This window comes from Scylla paramamosain, chromosome 24, assembly GCF_035594125.1.
Source record: "Scylla paramamosain isolate STU-SP2022 chromosome 24, ASM3559412v1, whole genome shotgun sequence".
NCBI classification, from domain to species: domain Eukaryota; kingdom Metazoa; phylum Arthropoda; class Malacostraca; order Decapoda; family Portunidae; genus Scylla; species Scylla paramamosain.
The window spans coordinates 9,080,828-9,095,827 of record NC_087174.1 but is presented as its reverse complement, the minus strand read 5'-3'; the positions used below and the strand labels follow the sequence as shown (position 1 = coordinate 9,095,827).

The 15,000-nt window shown below is 49.8% G+C and overlaps 2 protein-coding genes across 2 annotated transcripts in view; one reads left to right on the top strand and one right to left on the bottom strand.

The window, feature by feature from the left end:
• LOC135112693 (atlastin-like) overlaps positions 1-15,000 on the bottom strand; it is a 58,800-nt gene that overhangs the window by 12,329 nt on the left and 31,471 nt on the right.
• Positions 7,687-15,000, top strand: part of LOC135112925 (protein O-linked-mannose beta-1,2-N-acetylglucosaminyltransferase 1-like) — a 10,047-nt gene continuing 2,733 nt past the window's right edge. Inside the window, exons 1-4 of the mRNA XM_064027882.1 lie at positions 7,687-7,808; positions 10,476-10,565; positions 11,246-11,396; positions 11,505-13,113. Coding sequence (XP_063883952.1) covers positions 7,687-7,808; positions 10,476-10,565; positions 11,246-11,396; positions 11,505-13,113 — 1,972 coding nt within the window. The remainder of the gene's footprint in view (positions 7,809-10,475; positions 10,566-11,245; positions 11,397-11,504; positions 13,114-15,000) is intronic.

Here is a 15,000-nt window from a genome sequence, read left to right as displayed (position 1 = left end):
TCATGGTACTAAAATAGATGGTACTTAAATAGATATATTCTCAACAAAGGAGTTAAAGGCAGCACCGGGGATATCAGGAGGCGGCGGTGCAGCGGTGTGTGTGTGTAGACAAGATGCGCTTGCCGACAGTGACTACAACGTACTTCTGCTGCCTGTTATTGTGCAGGGGCCCGTCCGCCATCACAAGTGTCATGTCCGATACTGCCGCCATCACTCAGGGAAACGATGAAAGCCTGCTATACCAAACGTAACTATATACTGATTTACTCTCTCTCTCTCTCTCTCTCTCTCTCTCTCTCTCTCTCTCTCTCTCTCTCTCTCTCTCTCTCTCTCACACACACACACACACACACACACACACGTTATGGGTAGATGTGATCGGACGCGGCGGGCAGGCGACGGTAATGGTGACTAATTACTCATTATTTGAACGCTCCAAGTTTAAGAGATGAGTTAAGTCTTGAAACCTCTAAATTTGTCGGTCTTTTGCATTTTTTCCACTTCATATCCCCTCTTCACAACGCATATCAATGAGAATACAGACAGTGAGGTGCACGAGTAAACTGGGACGGGGAAGGGAGTAAGGTGGATAACGCGTGTGAAATGCTGCCAAGACAATACAGTCAGCCCTGTCAACACTGCAGTGAGTAATCATGAGTGACGTCTGGTGATGAGTATTGATTGGTGCCGGAGAGACAATGCACTCAGCTCTGTCAACGCCAGTGAAGTGATCATGATGAGTGAGATTTGGTGATGAGTGCTGCGGTGCCGGAAGGACAATGAACTCACACTCATCCTTCACAACACCAACTTCTGGTTACTCGGCAGATAATGTCATATTAGCGTCACTTATTTCAATTAATTTTACATAAAAAAAGTAACAGGTCTAACATTTCCTCCTGCCATATCTTGAAATATTTAGCATAAAACACACACACACACACACACACACACACACACACACACACACACACACACAGTTTCTATTCATCAACCGCTGTCATAAAGCAAGTTGACACAACTACGCCAAGGTTTTCATAACACGGAGGGTTCTGTACTTTTATCAAAGGTTTTCTTTCTGCCTACCACTTATCAAACACCTGACTGTGATGTCTGAAAGAGTAATATACATTAATGGCTACAAAATTACTGTTAGGTTATTCGTCACTTTGTAACTTAGGTAAAGGCAACATCCAGTACACTTGTTAACGAATCAGTACCACTTTGAGATCGCTCACATTTTTATATCGATGTGTGGGCAAGGGTTATAAGAACATAAGAGCATAAGAAATAAGGGAAGCTGCCAGAAGCCATCAGGCCTACACGTGGCAGTCCCTGTATGAAATATACCTATCTATTTCCACCTACCATCCCCATTCATAAATCTGTCTAATCTTCTCTTAAAGCTCCCAATGTTTATTATTGTTATGCTTCAAGGTCCTTCCTCGCCTCTCGCAGGTCAGGTGTGGCGCTACAGGCAGGGACGAACCGCAGCGGGGCGCACACTAGTGCCACCACCTTCCTCTCCCCAGGTTATTTTGCATAGAAACTACTGAAGATATAAAATTCAAAATATACAAATACAGCTTAGAAGTTTAGTAGTAAAAGGTCATCAAATTGTAACATGACGAAATAAAGTAACGTAACTACACCTTGCAATCCTCCGCCTCCACAGAGAATGGGAGGGCAAGATGGGGCACACAGCAGTCTGCCGCGGACCACCAACGACACGGCCTACACATGATGGTTCTTCACCCACGCACTGCTCGGTAGGGCAACATGTCACTTAACTTGTAATATTTAACTCTATGGACTGGAAGATGGATAAGGCAGTCCTTTATACCTTTAACCATTCTTCTTTTTCTTTTATTCTGGGCTGCGGCAGTGTGCTGGTGCGGCGCGTGTTCCTGACTGAGGAGCCATACACGTGGTGGGCGGACTTGGTTTGGTGGATGCGGCGGGTGGTCCCGGGCCGCGTCGTGGTTTTGGCGGCGGGTGACAGGGCCTCCGTCGGCCTTCGCCATGCCAGAGTTCTATTCCAGCATCTGGGTTCAGTGTCCATTCCTTTCCTGGGTTATGACACTTCCTGGAGCTGGGCTTTCGTCAAGGGAGGACGCACCATCTATGAGACTGTGGTGCGGGGTCCCCTCATGAGCCATGTGAGTGCACACATCTCTTATGCCAATGAGACTGACTACCTCACAAATCTTAATAGAACAGCAGCAATGGGAACGAGAAAGTATGCGAGAGCAAGTGGGAGTCAACATCCTTATCATATTACAACCAATGAATGTGGCCGGCCTGGCAGTGATCAGATGTCGGCAGTATCGTGAGGCAGCAAGCTCTCTTGCGAATTCGCGGGTCAGTGAGTGACATTACAAACAAGCTTCTTTATTACCTGCCTCGTTTATTTGGTAAATCACTTTGTCTGAAACTGTTTGACGCAATAATGAGTAAATAACTCGAATATATTTGGGAATCATAGATAAAAATAAAATAATAAATACATGAATAAAATAACTGCTGTGTGAGATTTATAACGTATTTTACAAATGACTGCCACATGTGGTAGCTATGAAAAAAAAAAAAATAAAATCTACTACGATAATACTATCATCTTACCAAGACAAGTCTCCTAAACAAAATGGTGCATAGATTTATTTATTTATTTATTTTTTTTTTCATAAAAAGACTAAGTAAGCGAAACACGTTACTGTTTATTAAACATTTAACTCCCTTACGCGGCGCCTTGATGAACTGTCAAAATTGTTGCATTATGAAACAAAATATCAAACACATTTTTAAGTTCCGTGTACTTTGCTCATAAGGCCTTTTATTAAAGATCAACGTGCACTAAGATATTCAGGAAACTTCTTTAAAAGATAAAACAATTTAATTGCGTATTCATTACATAATCACTGCAAATGAATGCTATAAAAATTACGAAACAGTTCAATATCATTTGTTTTTTCATCGAGCTTTCATAGATATATTTGCGCTCTGTACTGTACGTCTTATGGTATTGACCAAAACGGCTCATCTAGTGTATCAGCTGATCTATTGCAGATTATTATACTAATATCTATGTCTGGGTGTCTCGCTGCCAACCCTTGTCTTAAATGGCTCTCAGTGTGGTCACTGTTTCTTTCGTGGGTTGTATCATGTGCCCATATCTGTCTTGCAGGAGGGCGGCCCGGAGCTGTGTAGCGGCAGTGTGTTTGCCGAGGGACTGGTTCACCTCATGTCCGAGTCCCACCTACCAATGGAGTTCCCATTCGATAACAAACGGCGACACTACTGTGCCGCCCACGGTGCCATGGGCGGCCTCTGTGACGTGCACGACTCTGACCCTTTGCCGCCACCCAAACCCGCCCCTGTGGCACTCCAAGCAGCCCTCGCCCACGTCCCCATTGTCGTCACCGCCGGCGCCAGACACCAGTACCTCTACCACACCCTCACCACCCTCCTGGCGGCGCCCGGCGCCCTCCACCACAACATCCTGGTGGTCCTGGGCGACGCTCCACCCTCCACCACGAGCCTCCTCCACCTCCTCAACCTCAACTTCACCAGTGTCGCCGTCAGCGGACACGACAACGACAAGCTCTTCCGCTTCTACCGCGCCGTCTTCCGCCTGCTGGAGCGATCCTTCCCCGACGCGCCGGCCGCCATCTTACTTGACGAAGACGTCGAGGTCTCTCCAGACTTTTTCTCCTTCTTCAGCCAGACGCTGTGGCTGCTGCACGCCGATCCCTCCCTCTACTGCATCAATGCGTACTCTCATTTGCTCACACTAGAGCGAGGTCGTGGAGAACAGTTCGTGCGAAGAGGAGCCGTTCAAGTATCATGGGGTTACGCAGTGACGCTCCACTTCGTGAGGGAAGCGGTGCGGCGTTGGCCTCGTACGGCTCAGGGTGAGGACATCCTGAACTACGACTACTGGCTGTACAATACGGTGCGCGGGAAACGCGAGTGTATCTTTCCTGAAGTGAGTCGTCTTCGGCATTATGGAGTGGGTACCAACACATCCCCATTTCCTCATGAATATGAAGCGTGGCAACGTCCCCTCCTCCACGCCTCACACGTGCCTCTCCTCAACACACCACTCGTGCTGCAAACGCCTCACGAGACTCATTTCCTGAGTGACCTCAAGGCGGCCCTGCCTGTCAGCGCAGGCGCCCCCTGCAACGACAACTTTCCTCTCGTTGCCAGCACTTCACGCCACTCACTGGTGGCGTATTTCGTCCAGGAGCAGGAGGAGGATGACGATATCACCAGCTGGTATGAGCTGGCCCAGTGTACGGGTCTGCACGCTGCATCTAACCAAGGGCACCACGCAGGTGTGCATCTTGCTTTTTACCCTCGCCAACCGCTCCCGAGGCCACCACCACAGCACCCGCTCAACATATACGGCTTCAACTATTACATCCCGGGTCATTTTGAAGCGGGGGAGGCAAACTACACCCGCGTATATTTGATGGGTGTTCCATACTCCAGGTACTCCTCGCTGCGACCCGACGCCGCAGAGCTGTTTGACGTGCGCCAACTTTCCAGGAATCGAATTGCTGCCCTCCACTCTAAGTACACCGACTCTTACAGCATCCTCCTTTATAACACCACCACCCATAACTATCACACCCTAATCAAGCAACTCTTTACTCCATCACGCCATCAACCACTAAGGTAACCGTTATATACCTTCCGTTATCGTGTAATAACGGAATAATAATCATGTTTTTTCAAACTTTAGTTGTCCAGACCAAGACGCAAAAGGTGGGGTTATAAAGGACCTCAAGCGAGACGGGCAGGGTGGTGCGGGTGGTGGTGAGCTGCGAGGCAAAGCCACATCATTCCACCTACACTTTCCTCCTCGTTACTTCCTCCAGCCTCCAGCCGTGGTGGGAGCCCTCCAGTCCACGCTCCGCTCTCCTCCTTGCCTCTCGGTAACACTTTGCCTCTCTCTAGCAACACGCAGCCGGTTCTCTGTGGCTGGATTCACCAAGCTGAGGGACTTGACAAAAGATATAATGACAGGAAGATACAGGAAAGCATTACGCGTTTGAGACAGTGATGGAGTGGATGGTGAGGCGGTTGTGCACTGTGTTTCTTGTATTGGTGATAGTGCTTATGTCAAGAGCAGGCTACCCATCTCCCATCTCTCTCAACACCAACAAGACCTTCCGAGGAAATGGAATCAGGTGAGTGAGTCAAGCAAGGGGCAAAGTGGAAGTTTACGAGTTCCTTTATAAGACTGAAAGATTCGTGGTTATATGATAGTATAAGGCTGTTTTATATTTGCGCCCAAGTAACACAACTTAGTGAGTGTGCTCACACATGTTGGGCCGCACAGGAGTGCAAGGCTATCACTCCACTTGTCACCCTGTAGCAGAAAGGTGCAGGCGGAAGTGTGGTCTGGGCAGAAAGGTTGGGGGCTGGAGGTGAGGGACTATGACCACCTCACAAGCCCCTACCATGGCCCCCGCGCCAGGGTAGGGTCCACGTTGGCTCCGAGCGAGGACGGTTCCCATACCACTACACCCAACGAAGGCGTCACACTCACCGTACTCAACCAGAGACAAGGGACAATACTCTTGCACAGAGTGAGTCACCGCAGCCTGACGTCTGCGTGGAGCACATGGGTGAATGCGGCACCAGAACACTATTATAAAACAATGCCACAGTGACTGCACCACTGTCCACCATACATCGTCTACACCTTCACCTTTCCCCAGGTGTTCCCGCTGGGGCAGTACTGGGCGCACTGGGCAGACTTGGAGTGGCACCTGCAGCGCGTGGCCCCGGGCCGCGTCGTCGTACTGGCCATCGCTGTCTCAGGTGCCGTGGGCCTCCGCCACTCTGCCGTTCGCATCGCCGCCCTCGGCTCTCTCTTCGCCCTCCACTTGCCGCCCACAGCCCACTGGACCTGGGTCTTCATCAAGGGCGGCCGCACCCTCTCAGAGACAGTAACCCTCCACTCCCGCGGCGCCCACCACGCCCACCTCCTGCTGCCGCTGTCCTCACTCCCTTACCCACCGTCCTCGGAGCCTCGATGGCAATACTGTGCCGCCCACGGTGCCATGGGCGGCCTCTGTGACGAGCACGACCCAGACCCTTTGCCGCCGCCCAAACCCGCCCCTGTGGCACGCCAGGCAGCCCTCGCCCACGTCCCCATCGTCGTCACCGCCGGCGCCAGACACCAGTACCTCTATCACACCCTCACCACACTCCTGGCGGCGCCCGGCGCCCTACACCACAACATCCTGGTAGTCCTGGGCGACGCTCCACCCTCCACCACGAGCCTCCTCCACCTCCTCGGCGTCAACTTCACCAATGTCGCCGTCAGCGGACACGACAACGACAAGCTCTTCCGTTACTACCGCGCCGTCTTCCGCCTGCTGGAGCGATCCTTTCCCGACGCGCCGGCCGCCATCTTACTTGACGAAGACGTCGAGGTCTCCCCAGACTTTTTCTCCTTCTTCAGCCAGACGCTGTGGTTGCTGCACGCCGACCCCTCCCTCTACTGCATTAACACGTACTCCGCCACGGGGTTTTCTAACCGTGTGTTTCACCCATCGCGAGTGTTGCGCGGCAGCATGCAGGTGCAATGGGGATATGCCGTGACTCTGGACTTTGTGCGCGAGGCGTTGGCAGTGTGGCCTAAAGACGCGCGTGATACAAATATTGTTATCTACGACTACTGGTTGTACATCTTCGCTCGGCGCCAGCGCGAGTGCCTTTATCCCGAGGTGAGTCGCGTGCTTCATTATGGCAAAGGCACCAATGCTGGGGGTCACGTGTCGGAGCGAGCCTTTCTAAACAAGCCTCTGCTTCTGGAGACTAATGTGCAACTGGAGGCTGTGGAGCATCTCCGGCTGCCTGTGTGGCGCTTGGACCTGGCTCGTAACATCAGCCAAGCCAAGACACTGGTTGGCAATCCTTGTGGTGCCGCCTTCCTGCCCCCTCCGCCTGCGCCCTTCCGTCACTACGTGTTCTACTATAGGCTGGACGTCACGCCCGAGGGCACCCCCGACATGACGCAATCTTTCCACCTGCACAGCTGCGTGGGCGGGTGGGCCTTCTCGGAGCAGGGGCAGCACGAGGGCGTCTCCGTGGTCACGGTGGGCCTTCACACTACGCTGTACCTGGTGGGCGTTCCCTACTCCTCCTACTCACACCTGCGCCCGCCAGCCACCGAGGTGTGGGACATAAACCTTATCCCAGAGGAGCAGTTCCTGATAGTGAAGGCTAATGACCTTCACAAGGACGAGTTCATGCCTGTCATAGCTAACAGGGAGGTGGACGAGGACAGCCTGCTCCGCCTCCTCTCCCTCCCCGTCCCGTCCCACTCAACGTAAACAAACAGCGAGACACCACTCGAGCACTGGAGTCGCTCGCCACCCGACCAACACTTCCGGCTCCACGCACGCCTCGCCTCCGTCACAACGCCGTGAAATCAAACCTCTCAGAGGAAACACACACACACACACACTGTTTATTAAGAAGAAACACCACCAGCAATATCATCACAGTGAACAAATACGGCAAACCACACTTCCTGTCTGCCCTGCATCATTAATATACAACTCATCCAGGTGTAAAATATCACATAATTTGGTAAGCGTGCACCTGAAGGAAAGGAGGAAGGAGAGGAGGAGAGCATCACGCGTCGGGAAGCCATGATCACGCAGGATGGCAGAGTCACGACACGGGAGGAAAAGGAAAGAAGAAAAAGCCAGTTCCGTCTTCTTCACCACGCCTCCCCCCACCAACTTTACCAGATGCCCGAGTGTGAGGCACCAGACAGCTGTGGCGTAATCTAGAGGTGCCAATGTTACCCTCCACACCACCTCTCAACGTCCCCACCAGTCAAAACACTCTCCACCCTATCTCAGCAGTCTGTGCCTCCCGTAGCATTATTGATTTATACTGTATTCATCTACATTATTTCTTCAAGACACTGTTACGATTCAAACACTACAATGCTCTCCATTATCCTATCTCATTTTTTTTTTCTATTCTTATTACGATGTTAACGTTTCTCTACAAGATTTATTTAAAGCACCCCTGTTACTACAAGCCTGGTACTGCAATACTCTCCCTCATCCCTTCCCCGCACCAACTTCCCCGCGGCAAAGGTTCCTCAAACACTCGCCCGCTGACACACACCACCCCTTCTCAAGCATCAACACTCCGTCCTCCGCTCCCTGAAAACACCCAGCACACGTCCCGTCTGTTCCCGAGCGACGCGCGGCACTCACCCCCCTCACCTCATTCTCATCTCACCGCTTTGAAAGCTACGATTTCTCTTTAAGATTAATAAAATTATTTGGTGCAAGTTTTGAATTAAGTTTCTAAAGACGCAACAGACAGCAAAAAAGTGATCGAGAAGTTGCTGTAGTTTTGTTTCTGATCCTCGTTGAAATGTTTAAGATTACTCATATGAAGTGTTGTCATATTGTTATTAACAGTTAAAGAATAAATTACGTACAAGAGCATGCGGCTGTCATGACAGTGTTCCGCGATGCAAGCATCGCGGAACGATATTTTTTGTTTAATACCTACCCTTATTTAGTAGAGAAACGAAACACCGCACGTCTTCTTTATGTATCGCAGGTGTGTGTATGTGTGTGTGTGTGTGTGTGTGTGTGTGTGTGTGTGTGTGTGTGTGTGTGTGTGTGTGTGTGTGTGTGTGTGTGTGTGTGTGTGTGTGTGTGTGTGTGTGTGTGTGTGTGTGTGTGTGTGTGTGAGTGTGTGTGTGTGTTACAAGATGAGTTCAGCGCGCATGGGCGAAGCAGGAAAATGACAGCAAAAAAACTGGCGAGGTGTGCTCTTGCTCTCACTTTCCTTCACCTTTCCTTTTTCTTCCACCACCACCACCACCACCACCACCACCTCCTGAACCTAAGAGTACTTAACAAACCAGTTAGCAAGAAGTTTCCATCTCCCCCTCTACTTCGGCGTGTTTGTATGCCCCGCCGCCGCTTTCCCCCAGTCGTGTTTTTTGCTCTAGTGAAAGTTCTTAGTTTGAGACAGTGATGAGACTCTCCGACCCTTCCCTCCCTTTCCCCCAACAGCACTGAACGGGGGAAGGGAGGGAGGGAGGGAGGGAGGGAGGGAGGGGGGGAAGGGAGGGAAAAATGGTGTGGAAGGAGGGTAGAATTAATGAATGAATAATGAAAGAGGAGAGTGAAGAGACAAAGCCATGGAAGACATTGAAAAGAGAGAGGAAGGAACGAGGGAGGGAAGCAGAAAAAGATGGGAAGGAGGAGGAAAGAAAGACAGAAGAAAGAAAAAAGAAAGAGGAAGGAAAATAAAACAATACAACAATGGAATAATAATGAAAAGAAGGCAAACTACTGAAAGATTGCAGATAAAGAATAAGGACGATGAAGAAAATATTAAAATAAGAGAAAAAATAAAATGTAGATGAAAGGAAGTAACTGAGAATGGATGAAGAAACAGAGAAAACACGAAGAGAAATGGTGAAGGAAGGAAAAAGGAAGGAAGGAAGGAAGGAAGGAAGGAAGGAAGGAAGGAAAGAAGGAAGGAAGGAAGGAAAGAAGGAAGGAAGGAAGGAAGGGAACTAAACGACAAAACCGACCTTTCTCTCATAAGCACCCTTATAAACTAGTGGTTAGTTGCTTCTCTCTCTCTCTCTCTCTCTCTCTCTCTCTCTCTCTCTCTCTCTCTCTCTCTCTCTCTCTCTCTCTCTCTCTCTCTCTCTCTCTCTCTCTCTCTCTCATGGCAAAACTGAACCAAAACAAATAATAATAATAATAAATGTAACTCGAGATATTTCAACACACTATTACATTAAATACACATACATACGTACGTACATACATACATACATACATACCGAGGAAGAAAAAAATAAAGGAAAAAAAGGGAAAGAAAATATAGTGGATGGAAAAAAAATATTTACGACATAGTAATTCACAGGAAGACAGGTAGCATAAGAACACCATAAGTATATTTTTCCCTCATTACATACGAAAAGCTGTGTATGTGTGTGGAGGGGTGTGGACTCGCTGGTGGGGTCGGGGGTTACTGCGAGGAGTAAGTGTGTAAGAAAAGGGTGGGGGAATTAAAGACTGAAGATTACACGTGGGCAGGAAGAGGTTGTGGTTATCATAGTCAAAGTTGCTCAGGTACTTATGGTAATGGTGGTGGTGGTGGGTTTTTGATACGAGACGGAGCAATAATAATGTATGTCAAAAAACACGCACACACACACACACACACACACACACACACACACACACACACATACGCACACACACACACACACACACACACACACACACACACACACACACACACACACATCCGGTTTACATACACAAGGTCGCCAAAAATTCATCTATCATCAACAAAACATAGCGGAGTGCGGAGATCAACTTCCTCAAGCTGAAAGACAGTGTGTAACGGTGTGTGTATATTTTCTCTTTTTGTATGCGTGCGTGCGCGTGTGTCAGCGTGGCGGGCGTGGAGGTGTGGTCAGGCGGAGGCGGCTGGGGGCTGGCGGTGAGGGCGGCGTGCCTCTACGACACAGACTCCACCACCAGGTAATACCTGCTGCTACCCTTCTTTTAATTATGTGCATGTATACATACATACGTATTACGTACACACACACACACACAGTTTATATATATATATATATATATATATATATATATATATATATATATATATATATATATATATATATATATATATATATATATATATATATATATATATATATATATATATATATATAGTTGATACTAGTATCATTGCCGAATCATTTTTTTTTTAATTCTATTCTAGTCTAACCTACTTATAAGTCCATTCCTTGCAACTCTTTCAAAGGGACGGCCATGACAGACGCGTCTCCACTTATTCCTGTCCATATATTCCTCTCATGCACACTTCATCCCCTTTAACTCGCCATTTCTCCTCTTTCTTAGAGATTTTCTTGATTGGGGCTTCTAAATCAACAAATATATAGACGCAGCACGCCAGGCTACCGATACTGGTGGGAGCATTACGAGACGGTAGTGCAGAGCATCGCGTGCGTGGCTGTCATGATTAACAGCAGCAGGTGTGTGCGGGTCTGCAGTGCGGTGCTGCCACGGCGCTGCCACAATGCCGCGCCACTCTTGCACCGCAGTTAAGGGACAGCCTTGACCCTGCTGGAATCACATACCACTTGTTGCTTTCTACTTCCACGAGTGTAGATCACCTTCCCTACGACCGGCAGGTGTGAGGCAGGAGAGACACACCTACACAGGGAAGGGTGGGCTGTGCCGTCCATCACACCTTCCAAATCAAACAGTACTGGTGCTAGCCCCCGCAGCGGCATCACCCTTACAGCAGTCAACCCTCGCACAGGCCGTGTCATCTTTAACAAGGTAACCTTTCCTCTCTTTAGCCCCACTTTAGCTTTCCAGGAGAACACACCTTCCAGTAAATCTATACATGACAGATTGACACATTTGGATGTGCATCCCTTCCCCCAGGTGTTCCCGCTGGGGCAGTACTGGGCGCACTGGGCAGACCTGGAGTGGCACCTGCAGCACGTGGCCCCGGGCCGCGTCGTCGTACTGGCCATCACTGTCTCAGGTGCCGTGGGCCTCCGCCACGCTGCCGTTCGCATCGCCGCCCTCGGCTCTTTCTTCGCCCTCCACTTGCCGCCCACAGCCCACTGGACCTGGGTCTTCATCAAGGGCGGCCGCACCCTTTCAGAGACAGTAACTCTCCACTCCCGCGGCGCCCACCACGCCCACCTCCTGCTGCCACTGTCCTCACTCCCCTACCCACCGTCCTCAGAGCCTCGATGGCAATACTGTGCTGCCCACGGTGCCATGGGCGGCCTCTGTGACGAGCACGACCCAGATCCTTTGCCGCCGCCCAAACCCGCCCCTGTGGCACGCCAGGCAGCCCTCGCCCACGTCCCCATCGTCGTCACCGCCGGCGCCAGACACCAGTACCTTTATCACACCCTCACCACCCTCCTGGCGGCGCCCGGCGCCCTCCACCACAACATCCTGGTGGTCCTGGGCGACGCTCCACCCTCCACCACGAGCCTCCTCCACCTCCTCGGCGTCAACTTCACCAGTGTCGCCGTCAGCGGGCACGACAACGACAAGCTCTTCCGTTACTACCGCGCCGTCTTCCGCCTGCTGGAGCGATCCTTTCCCGACGCGCCGGCCGCCATCTTACTTGACGAAGACGTCGAGGTATCCCCAGACTTTTTCTCCTTCTTCAGCCAGACGTTGTGGCTGCTGCACGCCGATCCCTCCCTATACTGCATCAACGCGTACTCCGCCACGGGGTTCAGCGGTATCGCCCACGATCCATGCACACTTCAGCGAGGCAGCGTACAGGTGGAGTGGGGCTACGCCGTTTCGCTAGATTTCGTGCGGGATCTTAATACTAAGTGGCCAAATGACCCCCCCGGGAATGACACGTTGTTCTATGACGAATGGATTTTCCGGCACGGTGGCCGCGGGCGAGAGTGCGTCTTCCCAGAGATGAGTCGCACCAAGCACTTCGGTGTGGGCGTGAACACGGACGCATGGAGCACTGAGATATACTTCCTTAACAAGCCACTGATGAGGCGGCCTAACGTGGCCCTGCAAGACGTGGCGGGTATGGTGTGGGGCCATTGGCAGCGACGCTTCACTGCCAGTCTGACGAATGCCACGCCTCTCACAGGCAATCCATGTGGAAAGAACTTCGTGCCACGAGTCAACATGCCAGTAAACTTTGTATTCTTCTACAAGCAGGTCAGGAAACCCGACGGACAACCGGACTGGACCAACTTCTACTTCGCCGCCAAGTGCCTCAACGCATGGGGGGTGTCAGAGCAGGGAATGCACCAGCGTGTGCTCACGGTGCGGCCCTCTCTCCACGCCACCCTGTTCCTGGTGGGCACCCCATTCTCCCCCCACGGCCACCTGTGCCCGCCACACGTCACTCCCTGGCAGTATGCCACCCTCACATCCTCCGAGGACCAAATCCTCATTGACAGGATCAGACACCTCGAGATTGGGGAATTCCACGTTGCTAACCTGAACATGACCAGTGACTACCTGGCAGACCTACTGATAAAGCCTCACTCACAGAGTCAGGCCACGGAAGCGGGAAGAATTGCGTATACCTAACCATAATGCAGCGCAGCTTATGCAGAATTGGTCCAGAGCTGCCTCCTTCAGTCCATCAAACCACAGCTTCCTGTGAGGCTTGGCGTCAAACACAACGGTGGGCTGCGGAACCCGAATACGCGCCATTACCTCAACACAAAGGAAATACTTCCACAAGTACATTCATCCCATTTTCACGAAAATAATAATAATAATAATAATAATAATAATAATAATAATAATAATAATAATAATAATAATAACAATAATAATATATAAATAAAACAATAAAAAAATACTGAAATATTCAAACAGCCAAAAGAGGGAAGGTGAAGGAGGGAGGGTTGGAGACGCGCGAGTTGTTCCGGAAACTAGGCGTGGCACGGCAGCACACAGGTGACTCATATCTTATCGGCACAGGTATCTACATCAGGGAGGGGAGAGGGTGTCAAGGATATTTAACAGGTGACGAGGGAGACTGATAAAAGTTACAGCGTGGTAAAAAAGATTAAGATTAATGAAGAAAAAGTATTGACTGAAAGGAACATGAAACACTTATTAGATTATTAGATGACAAGTTAAGGGAAACAAAGGTGAAGAGAATGACGGAAAGGTTTACAAAGAAAGGTAATTAATGGAGGCTAGGAGGAGGGCAGTGAAGAGGGACGGGAGGAAGGGAGGGCAGACCACCACACCACCTCGCAGTCACGAACGCATTCACAGGTTGACCGGCCAGGCATGACGGACCGCGCGGCTCTCCACCACAGCCCGCCATCACTGTACTCACCCCCCAAACACTACTTGTAATACACCCCCCATCAATTCAATCCTCAACCTCGATACCCCCATCACTAATCACCTCCACTAAAAACAATACCACTAATTATCGCCTTCCCTCTATGATTCACCCTCTATCCCTCCCCTCCTCTCCCTCCCTTCCCCAGCCACAAGAATGGAAATAACGCAGCACAAAATTATGAAAGAAGGAAAGAGAAGACAATTTCTCTTCTATCACCAGAAGAATAATGCGACAGAATGGAAGAAAGTTTTGCGAGCGGGCGAGCAAGCCAGCAAGCGAGAGAGAGAGAGAGAGAGAGAGAGAGAGAGAGAGAGAGAGAGAGAGAGAGAGAGAGAGAGAGAGAGAGAGAGAGAGAGAGAGAGAGAGAAATTTTCCCTTCATAATTAATTGTGCGGAAGCTGAGGAAAGTTTTGAGAGAGAGAGAGAGAGAGAGAGAGAGAGAGAGAGAGAGAGAGAGAGAGAGAGAGAGAGAGAGAGAGAGAGAGAGAGAGAGAGAGAGAGAGAGAGATTTAATTTTTCCATAGTAAATTAACTGTACTCAACATTTACTTGACTTCTGAGGAAATGCTATAAAAAAAAAAAAAAATAAAAAAATAACACCATTTCATTTACAAGAAACATTATCATTAATATCATTATCACGTCACTATCACCACCACCACCAAAATCAGGGCGACGCACGTTTCCCTCATCACTATCACCACCACCCATCACCATCATGACTGCTTTCCCAACCTCCATTACTTTGTTCTCATGCGTCCCAGCAACTATGTCTGTCCTTTCTCTCTATATAGTATCCACGAAAGAGTTTACGAGTGATTATATTCTCTCTCTCTCTCTCTCTCTCTCTCTCTCTCTCTCTCTCTCTCTCTCTCTCTCTCTCTCTCTCTCTCTCATTGCTCAGGTTAAAACTATTTCCTTGGCTGGGCAAACATGTTTAAAGTAATAAAGATACCTCCTTCTGTAATACGAGAATGTGTGTGTGTGTGTGTGTGTGTGTGTGTGTGTGTGTGTGTGTGTGTGTGTGTGTGTGTGTGTGTGTGTGTGTGTGTGTGTGTGTGTGTGTGTGTG